Below are 11,288 nucleotides of genomic sequence, written 5' to 3'. Positions count from 1 at the left end.
AATGTTAAATCATTATTCAAGGTAAATAAAATTCTGTCTGAATGTCACTAATTTTAAAATTAAGACACTATTAGCATAACCAGTTAAACCTTCAGTTCAGTTCAGTTTCTTGTATATTCCTCCATTAATTGTGGAGCACTACCCAAAGGGTATAGTTTTAGCAACTATGTACACCTTAAAACATAAGGAAACAAATACATTGTAATTATATACAGATGACTGAATTTGGTTATAATAATCACTAAATGATAAATATCATAATTAATTCATAGGAATTCTAATTAGCTTAATTTAATTAACACTATTCTAATTTTTCCTTATGACGTCACGTTTTGTAACTTGTTAAATTTTATAACTGCAATAATATTATTGAACTGAAATAAGGAAATCCTGGAATACTTGTCCAATTATTCTTTAAAATAAAACTTACATGCTAACAATACTAGTGAGTTAATTCATTCGTAAGTTGTTGTTTTTTCCCACGATCTTACGGAACATTAAAGTTACTGAATGAATATGCTTTGCTCCTTGGATAAAAATCGATATATTTAGTAAAAAAAAATTACTGTATACATATAGATTTATATAAAATAAATAAAGGTTTCCCATGGTTGTTATCTCTTATGTTTGATTTTTTAAAGAAACGATAGTACCATCTCTAACAGTTCTTATTTTAATTTGGTTTTATAAAATCTTCTAATTTTTTTAAAAAGTTTTAAAAAAGTTCGTTGACGATATTCCAGATTGTTTTTATTTATTTTTACTATGGAATTCAAGTTATCTTTATGTGAGAGTTTGATCCACTTCCATACAATTCATCAATCTCTACACGGTGTATTTAGGGCCCACATAATATTCAAACATAGTAGCAGAGACAACTAATACAATGATACTTAGTCTAGTAAGTTCATAAGACTTAATGTTTACAGGGAATGAACCTAATTCAAATCGTTAAGTTATTAACCCCAGGTACGTTTTTTAAATTATCGACATTTTGAATTTCCTCCACTCTGGGCTATATGATATTATCAGAGAGACATATATGTCTCTGATATTATCGATATTTTGAATTTTTCTTTCCCAATGCTTTAAAATTTAAGACAACTGTTTCCGCAATTTGTTTGGTCCTGCTTAAAGATATTGATATGACAGTTGGTATAAATTTTATCATGACTAGTTACAGATTCATTTCAAATTTTGGTCCGGTTTAATGATTTTGTGCCGAGTTATGTTCATTGGAATAAGAAAATGCACTCAAATAATAAGTTTTCCTCACTTGTTTCGTCATGCTTGGTCATATTGGCTTAATTTTTGTTATATAGTTTACTCAATGACAAGTTATAGATAAAGTTAGAATTTTGTGCCAGTACAGTAACCGATAGGGGACTATGTAATGCCAGGCAATACTCACAGCTAGAATGCTTGACACATTCCCCATTTCCATTCTCAATTTTATTGTTTAATTTGTATTAAAAAACACATTTCTAATATCAAGTTTAATTAAACTTGAAATCAGGAATTAAAAAAATCCCTGGCAATATTATCACCGAAACTGTGGGATTTACAAAATCACAAATTATATTTCACAAATTCACTGTACCATATATATATCACAACTCGTTCGCTATGCCCGTAACTATAGTCACAACGTTTTAGATTTCAGTGAACGTAATTTTTTATTTTTAAGTGTCCGTACAAAACTCATTTCAAACTGGATATCATATCCTAATTCTAAAGAAGAAGATGTTTACCGAACCCTGTAATTTATATACAATATGGACAATATGGGTAAACTTATCAATCCTTACAGCCACCCTTTTTTTTCTTTCATTTTGTTATTAATTTCTAAACGCGTTTTCTTTATACTCAGAAATTTGAAAAAAAATAATATGAATATGAGGAAGTTATTAAATTCTCCAACTTTTCACAAATTATTTTCAACGGGCCCTTATCCTTCTTAATTGGTCAACCTTCCTTTTCCTTTGTACTTTCGTGCAAACGTAGAGATCAATGGACCCGAATATGACGCTCTTGATATGATTCGCGATAGAAGGCTATTATCAAAACACTGTAATACTATACGACTGCATGTGCACAGAAGTTCAATGTCTTATTATTTTTTATTGTTATTCTCTATAATTTGATTTGATAGAGTCATACTGAAAATACGTGAACTTAACATTAAATCGACAATTTAGTTAAATATCACCTTTCGTCCCTTTTATCTCCCACGCTATCGTTTTACACTCATATAATAACTATTTTAGAAATCATTGGACCTTACAACAGGTATATACCGGTATATATATATATAAATATAGGTAAAAATAAATATGGCGAAAAGACGAACTGTACGAATAGATATAGGTGTGTTCCAAATCACTCCGTGTACTTTACTTAGTGTATTTTTATTTGGATACGCATTACATTTCATAGGATTCTTTTCCCCCTTCTGGGTGATCGAAGGGTGTCACGAAATTGGACTGTTTTACAGCTGTAGTGACTGTTTGACATTGAATCATACAAGTAGTTTAAGGGGATGTTTTATTCACGATAGTCTATGTAAGTATCCATAACCTCTTAGTCTATTTTCAAGAGTAGTTCTGTATTCTTTACCACACGTTGATGACTATTTCAAATCATTTACTTTCGATTTCGGCTGTATAGACCGACTTATCTAAGAATTTTACAGTTTAAGGAGGAAGGAAATAGTCAGGGGTATCTATTATACATTGTATATATTTATTTTAAGAATAAACAAAACAGATATGGTTCATTGTTCATAAGCATTACAGGGAAAAAAACGTATAAGGTATTAGTGAAAATAGGATAACATTCTCATGAATACTTGAAAATTCTACGTCTGTCTAAGATTACTCTTTTCTTTGTTAAAAGATCTTAAACCAGAAGAGTTTGTAACTGCGCACATTATTTCACATAGATATAAGAAGATGTGGTATAAGTGACAATGAGACAACTCTATGTTTGTGTAAGAATTTGAATGCTTATGTTTTAGAGAACGATTTAACATACAACTACAAAACAAATGCCTTAAAGTCTTTAAACAGAAAGGCAAAACATTAACATACATTATGATTGATTTCAAACTCAGTAAAAAAGAAAATCAATTATGCATATGCAACATACTACTTTGGATTTAATTTGTTATTTACTATTTAGTTGAATTATCGACACATTCATATTTAATCTTTTCAATCTATAAGTTGTATTATTAATTTATTATACAATTTTGTTCCGTGGATTTGCGTGCTTTAACATTTAATTCGTGTTTACAGTTAATATTGACACTTTCTAGCTTTTAGAACCCTGAAGAATGGATATGGCGTGCTTCTAATTCATGACCCAATATTCCTTTATGCTGTAGTCAATGTAATTTCGTTTTTATTACTGTTTTCATTCCAAAGTCACGGTTAAAGAATATTAAGCGATCGCATCAACATTTTACATGTGCAAATGGTTGGTACTAAAACAATTTATGGGTCTTAGGTCCAACATCTTTACGTAAAACCGGACATTTCAAGGATATCGAAGAAATGAATTGCATTTTCGGAAAGAAAAATAACCTTTCGAATTATGCGTTTGTGTTATGTTGCTTTATTGTTGTTGATTGTGGGCAGTTTATGTACGAACTTATTGAAGAATATGACAACCGGTTTGATGTACTTATGTTTGTCATTGTACAATGTCATACACTTCTCAGACTATTTATTTCGTCTTTACTAAATCCATTGGATGTGTACGGATTGATAATAAATGTAAGAGAATCGTGATGATTTATAAACTTGTAATTGGCTTTGGACTAGCTTTCGGTAACTTTTCTATTCTTAGATCGGTACTTTGTTGTTTTTTTACTTTAAGTTAGTTTTTTTTCTACTTCGTCCCAAACTGACGAATGAAGCCAATTCCAACTGACTTTACAGTTTGTTCTTAGGTTTTACTGTGGGTTAGAGGAAGGTTGAGCGTTCACAAACGTTTTTCCCATATGTTTTTCAAAATTCAGGCGCCTGTATTTATGTGGTTGCCGTTGGTAGCTGACTGTCAAATTAGTTGTTCGTTTATTGTTTTAGCGTAAATCATGCTGTTAAGTTTTACCGTTTGAAATCATGTACTGGTCTGTTATATAGGTAACTAATCGGTATGTGTTTTTGCAAAGTTGAAGAGCTTACGATCGCATATAGTTGATAGTTCATTTGAAATGTCGGGGATGTCTCATTGGCAGTCCCACAACATCTCCTTATTCTCCTATAACACCAGTCTATCTAATTAATAACTATCAATGTATTACATTATACATTTCACTTTCATTTCCAGATCAGGAGGTGAATCTCTGGTTTCAGGTAATTTCACTTTTGTTCAACACATTCCTGTTGGTTGTTTTAATAGTGTTCACACTGTGGCGTTTCTATGTTCGAGATGTGGTGGGTGATGGTACAGACTCGGGGAACCCATTCGATTACGACTGGCTCCATGAAATCATTGCAGGCTGTATCTTTAATTTAATATATACAATTTCAGGTATGTAATTGATTTAATCTTACCACAGTTTGTAGTATAGAATATGATGCTAACTATACTAGGTTAGGCTTTTAAGGTTTCAATTTAATTACACTTGCAAATATTGGCGTCACCAAACTTGGCGATATTAATTGACGAACAAGGACATTAAATTAAAATTCAGATCTATTTTTTTTTAATTCAAAGATAAAAAAAAATGTATGTTAAAACTATTTGTACTGTTTTCTTTCTAATTTTTGTTATTAGATAATGTAAGATATTTCACAATGGTCCCTGTGAGCCAATCTTAATAAATAAAAAAAAACATCTTCTGCAAAGAGAACAACATTCTACTATTTACAATAAAAAAAATATGTATAAATTTAAAATTATTAAGCTTTCAGAATATGCAAAGAGTTTTTTTTCACGTCAAACCAGTCTGAATATCAATGTTTTTATTTTTCCAGGATTACTAACTCTCATAGGATGTATTATATTAGCTACTCATCGTGTATCACAGCTGTCATGGTCTTTTGGGTTAGGATGTGCTGGAGGAGTATATTCATTAATTATGGTATGAACTTACAATATATAAATAAATATAAAGAGATATGGTCTAATGACAATGAAACAACTCTCCACCAGAGACCAAATGGCATCGTAGTTAACAACTATAGGTCACCGTACTCTTACAATAGGTCTTCAACAATGATAAAAACCCATACCGCATTCTTTTTAATGCTAAGAAATGACAAATATAGAACAATTCAAACAAGAAAAAGAATGGCCTGGTTTAAACAAAACTATGAACGAAAAACAAATATGATATACAGCAACAAACGACAATCGTGCACTGTATTACTGGCTCCTGGCTTGGGACTCACTGGCAGATGTAGAAGGTGCCGGAGTAAATCTAGTTTGCTGGTGCCAAACCCTTTTCCTAATCCGACACACTGATGTAAAAGTACAGCAAAAGAACAAAATATAACAAAAATTGAAAGTGGCTGAACTCATCAGATCGATAAAGAGCAGGAAAAAACATTTAACCTGAACACAGACCGGACGTGGTAGGGTATGTATACATCTCCAAATCAAGAACGAAACTAAGTACAGATCAGAGATTTACATGTTTGTCTTACACGAAATGTAAAGCCCAATATTTACAGACTGTCTTATCCACAATTTCTTACACTTTGCCTGGAGGGCTTCGTTGTATGTTGTACAGTGTAATGTACTAATAAAATCTATACACGAAAAATGCACACATGTTTTAATGAATTAACATTAAGATATATATTTTCAAAAGCATTACCTTTCCTAAAAGATAATTTTTCCAACAAGAGATATGGTCTCTAGCACGACATAGAAAATAACAGAAGGCACCGAATGGTCAACATAAAAATCATTAGTCTATAAGGAAAAATTTGCAATATGGCAACATCGACGTGACAATTAACACTCAACAAGCTAAAGAGCACACACATAGACAACTTGTATTATAAAACCATATTCAAACCTACGCAAAATTTGATAGACTTTTGTTGATTTACTGTCCAGTGAGAAGTATTTCATACATATATTTATAATGACAAACTGAGATAATAGATTTGTATGATACTGCTCGACAACCAACAAAAAAGTGTAATGCTATATGTCATTGTTTTAATCTTCATTATATGTTTTCTGTATTTGCATTGATGCATGTGGTTTTAAAAATTATTTAAAGGTTTCCATTTTTAACTTTTCCTTTGAAGGTAATTCTGGCAGATATTATTATTATTCAAATAAAGAGAGGTCGTTTTCATTTAAATGAAATAGTGGAAACTGACTCCGATCCAGAAGATGATTCAAAAGCTCTTGCTGTACATGTCCAGAAACATGCTCAATGGAAACTTTCATTTAAACGGGATGGTACTGACTATGTCTAGTCTTTATGCAGGACTGTGTCGGTTTTTTGATTCGCAGTGTTTCATTTTGTCAGTACACGCACCACTGTAGTGGAACAAGATAATTGTGCTTTGATTTAAAAAAATCGGACTATATGTACGACTGTGATATTTTTTTTTTGTTTCAGGATAAAATCAACAATCATTCATTTATTGCTCATTTCAAATGTGTTCTTTTTTTAAAGTATACAAGTCACTTAGAATAATTGTAATCGCCGTTTGAATTTATATAAATGTGACCTTTGAAGAGGAAAAGTAAAACCCGACGTTTACGTTTACGTTTTTTCAAGTTCAAGACATAACAGTAATTTCCTGCAAAACCCTGCACTCCTTCCCCTTTTAAAACGTTTACAAGTTTAAACTAACTGGTTGGAAAAACAACAAATATAGTTCGCATGTAGTCGTTTGTATAAAAAATTCACAAATATTTAAGTTGAAGGCAGAACTAAATTATTTAAATATATATATACTTTGCTTTATTGTATAGTTTTATAAAAAAACAAATATTTTTACATAAATTTTATTTATTTTTGTTTGATTGTTTTTATTATTGATGCGAGAATATATGACACATCATGGGCGTTTGGGAATGACCATCACTAGTTACACTTGAGACTACAAGTTTTGAACGTTAAATACACAAAATGTTTTTGAACATTAGCACCAAAAAGGGTTTTTTTTTTGTTTTTTTTTTATTAGATTAACACCCCTTTAAGGTGACTCTTAATTTGTTTTATTTCGCATAGAACCATTAGCCCACTAAAATTGGTATAAATAGTACAGTCACTTAAAAAGCCTTGTGCAGGCCAAGTTTTGTTAGTTTTGGCTTTTGACATTAACATGATAATTGATACGAAAAAGTATTACCATAAGACGGTGCTTTACCTTCGTGTCATTTGGTCAAACGTTGATATTGAGTGATATTTCTTGTCTAATTTAATATTTATAAATGTAGGACTCTAAACCGCCGAGATTCGTTGCAGGCAAAATAATAACCGAGCATTTTTTAGTGTTAATCGAATCATGAAATTGAGGTCAGTGTTAACAGTTGTAAGACGTACGAAAAGAGGAGGATCCAGAATTTTTCCTAAGTAAAGGTCCATTGACTGCATAAGAGGGGCCCGCTCCGGTCATGCTTCAGTGATTCCCTATAAAATCAACCATTTTTTCCAGCAAAAAGGGGGGCGGGACCCCTGGCCCCTTTTAAGCCCGCCTCTGACGAAAACATCTGACTGAATTTATGAGCTCAACAAGCAACAGCTTTATAACAAGAGTGCACACGTTGGAATGTCTCGCCTTCTTTATTAATCATTGATATTATGTTGATAGTCCTAAATGCATAGCTTTTTATATATATATTAACATGAATCAAGAAAACAAAACATTCACCAATGAACCATGAAAATGAGGTCAAGGTCAGATGAACCATGCCAGGCAGACATGTACAGCTAACAATTGTTCCATACAATAAATATAGTTGACCTATTGCTCATAGTTTAAGAAAAAACGGACCAAAACACAAAAACTTAACACTGAGCAATGAACCATGAAAATGAGGTCAAGGTCAAACACAACCTGTGCGACTGACATATAGATCATAAATTTTTCCAAACACCAAATATAGTTGACATATTGCCTATAGTATAAGAAAAAAGACCAAAAAACAAAAACTTAACTTTGACCACTGAACCATGAAAATGAGGTGAAGGTCAAATGAAAAAAAACAAAACAGACGAAGACAATTGGACTTCATGTAATAACCAGATGCTCCCCAGGGCACAGATTTATACGACCGCAGAGGTCGAACCCTGAACAGATGGGGCAAGTATGGACACAACATTTAAGCTTGATACAGCTCTGAATTTGGATTGTGAATACATAGTTTTCTGACACAGAATGAATGTGGTCTAAGAACTTAAACTTAAAAACTTAAATTTTAAAAGTCCAATTTCCAAAATCTAAATACTTGGTTAGATTCAGCATATCATAGAACCCCAAGAATTCAATTTTTGATGAAATCAAATAATGTTCAATTTAAGACCCTTTAGACCTCAATGTGGACCAATTTGATAACCGGGCCCAAATATTAAAAATTAAAATACATGGTAACATTCAGCATATTGAAGAACCCCATATATTCATTTTTTTTTTAAATCAAACAAAGTTTAATTTTTGACCCTTTGTAGAACAATTTGAAAACAGGATAAAAAATTAAGAATCTGAATACATGGTTAGATTTGGCATATCAAAGTTTAATTTTGGACCCTTTTGGACCATAATTTGTTTGGACCAAACTCCCAAAATCAATCCCAACCTTCGTTTTTTGGTCATAAACCTTGTGTTAAAATTTCATAGATTTCTATTAACTTATACTAAAGTAATTGTGCAAAAACCAAGAAAAATGCTTATTTGGGACTTGTTTTTGGCCCCTAATTCCTAAACTGTTGGGACTAGAATTTCCAAAATCAATACCAACCTTCCTTTTGTAGTCATAGACCTTATGTTAAAATTTCATAGATTTCTGTTCACTTATACTAAAGTTATTGTGCGAATACTAAGAAAAATGCTTATTTGGGCCCTGTTTGGCCCCTAATTCCTAAACTGTTTGGACCAAAACATCAAAAATCAATCCCAATCTTCCTTTTACGGTCATAAACCTTGTGTTTAAATTTCATAGTTTTCTATTTACTTTTACGTTAAGAGTGCGAAAACCAAATGTCTTCGGACGATGACAACGACGCCAACGTGATACCAATATACGACCAAAAAATTTTCAATTTTTGCGGTCGTATAATTAGACAATATACGTATAGTGTCTTGAAATATGAAATTTATTTGTATGAGGCTTAGAAACGGGAAAATACGAGGTTCTACCGAGCATTTTCCCGTTTCGTGCCGAATACAAATAAATTTCATATTTCAAGACACTATACGTATATTGTTTTTATACTGAAATCGATAACAAAATAAAAAAATAATAAAAATATGAAACAAATATTATTAAAAAAAGTGTTTGGAATTTCCCCCTTGGGGTACCATTTTGGGGGTATTTCCTTATGAGCATAGTCTAGGCGGTAAGCATTGACAATTTAAGGAATTAGAAAGGGAAAAGGAATTTAATTAATAACAATTGATAAATCATGGTATATAAATTACAAATTTGAAGACATAACAAGTTTAAATTCATAAAAGTTTGACCATTGTTACTACAAGTTGTCATGGTTGTGACGTGACGTTGTAAGTAGGCGGGGCTTATAGGTGAGTTGAGGTCATTGACGTATAAAGCTAACGTTTATACGTATAGCTTTATCTGTATAGTAAAATAGCTGATTGCAGTATAAAAATTGCTCTAGCTTGAACTTTTGGCCAGGTCAGTTAGAGTCAACAAACTGTTACTGACTGCTGCAATTTTTGTGTGGCTATATTACAGAAGTGTCATATATACAAACATTTATTAATCCATGTTGATTTGCTGTGACAAAAAGAAACCAATATTCATCCATTTCATTGAAGAGAATTTTTATAATTATTTCTATTCATATAGAGTGGAACCAGGTGATTTTTACTGTTGCATAAAAGATGGTCGAAAGATGCCAGATGGACATTCAAACTCATAAGTTGAAAATAAACATACAACACCATGGCTAAAAAAAGACCAATAGACAAATAAAATCGAGAATGGAAATGGGGAATGTGTCAAAGAGACAACAACCCGACCAAAAGAGCAGACAACAGCCGAAGGCCACCAATGGTCTAAGACTCTTGAATGCAGCGAGAAACTCCCACACCCGTGGGTGTGCTTTAGCTGGCCCCTAAACAAAAATGTATACTAGTTCAGTGATAATTGACGTCATACTACACTCCGAAATATAACCAAGAAATTAAAAATCATACAAGACTTACCAATAGTATACAAAACACAACACTGAGCAACACGAACCCCACCAAAAGCTGGGGATGATAATTATACTCCTATCCATACCATACGAAAAAAGGTTTGAATATGGCTTATTTATTGAAATTGAGGCCTGCCTACAACTTGAGTTGAGTACTTGAAAGCACTTTTACATTGGTTCTTTGTGTCTGTTTTTTTTTCCTTTTTTTTTTAATGAGTCAAATCCTTTCAAACTAATTCTTAGTCTGTTCTGATGTTGTGCTGTTACAAAACTTTCAGAGGTAGGGAAGGTTTGTGCACTTATCTAGCCCTTTTTAATATGACTGTCCCAAGCCAATAGTTTAGTGGTTGTTGTTAATTTTGTCTAGTGGCAATCATATCACATTGGACAACATACAGTATTTGTTTGATCTTTTCAGCCTGCTTTTCTGTTCTTGGAAAGGAGTATTCTAGTCTTAGATGCAGGATTTGTTTTATTGTTACTGGCTTTGAATTAGCTGTCATCATAAACTGTTAGTCCTGTCAGATCTGTGCTTAATGTCTTTTATGTGTGTATGTAAAAGTACCCTGCCAAGTCCACTCTGTGTTGGTTTCTGCTTGTTTCCATGTGATTGAGTCCTTTTCAACTGTTCCTATGTCAGTTGTACTGTTATATCACTGTTTCAGGTGTAGGGAGGGTTGGCACCTTCAAAGTTGTTTAACCCCTGCCACATTCTGTATGTGCCTGTTTCAAGTCAGAAGCCTGTAGTTCAGTGGTTGTCATTTGTAGCTGTATATCATATTTGTTTTGTTTTTGTTATTTTGTGCATAAATCAATGTTTTTTTCTTTTAAATTGTTTTACATTCGTTAAAAACTTCTCTCCCCACTCACAATCCTCTATAAATAAATATGTTTAAACTCCAATTTTTAAAGATGACTTTAACAATGACAT

The 11,288-nt window shown here is 32.1% G+C and overlaps 1 protein-coding gene across 1 annotated transcript; it reads left to right on the top strand.

The window, feature by feature from the left end:
• Positions 1–2,285: 2,285 nt before the first annotated feature.
• LOC139519211 (uncharacterized) lies at positions 2,286–6,737 on the top strand. The gene is made up of 4 exons (XM_071311136.1): positions 2,286–2,562; positions 4,333–4,536; positions 4,983–5,089; positions 6,270–6,737. Exons 1-4 carry the CDS (start codon positions 2,334–2,336, stop codon positions 6,441–6,443), a joined length of 714 nt encoding a protein of 237 aa, XP_071167237.1. The 5' UTR covers positions 2,286–2,333; the 3' UTR covers positions 6,444–6,737.
• The last annotated feature ends 4,551 nt before the right edge of the window (positions 6,738–11,288 follow it).

This window comes from Mytilus edulis, chromosome 1 (genome assembly GCF_963676685.1).
Source record: "Mytilus edulis chromosome 1, xbMytEdul2.2, whole genome shotgun sequence".
NCBI classification, from domain to species: Eukaryota; Metazoa; Mollusca; class Bivalvia; order Mytilida; family Mytilidae; genus Mytilus; species Mytilus edulis.
This window is presented reverse-complemented; position numbering and strand designations above follow the sequence as displayed.

Excerpts from the sequence above, each read along its gene's own strand:
- LOC139519211 (XM_071311136.1), top strand. The coding sequence starts at position 2,334 with ATGGCGAAAAGACGAACTGTACGAATAGATATAGGTGTGTTCCAAATC. Across the intron at positions 2,563-4,332 it reads TTTTATTCACGATAGTCTAT|ATCAGGAGGTGAATCTCTGG; the intron begins GTAAGTATCCAT and ends TTTCATTTCCAG. Across the intron at positions 4,537-4,982 it reads TTTAATATATACAATTTCAG|GATTACTAACTCTCATAGGA; the intron begins GTATGTAATTGA and ends TTATTTTTCCAG.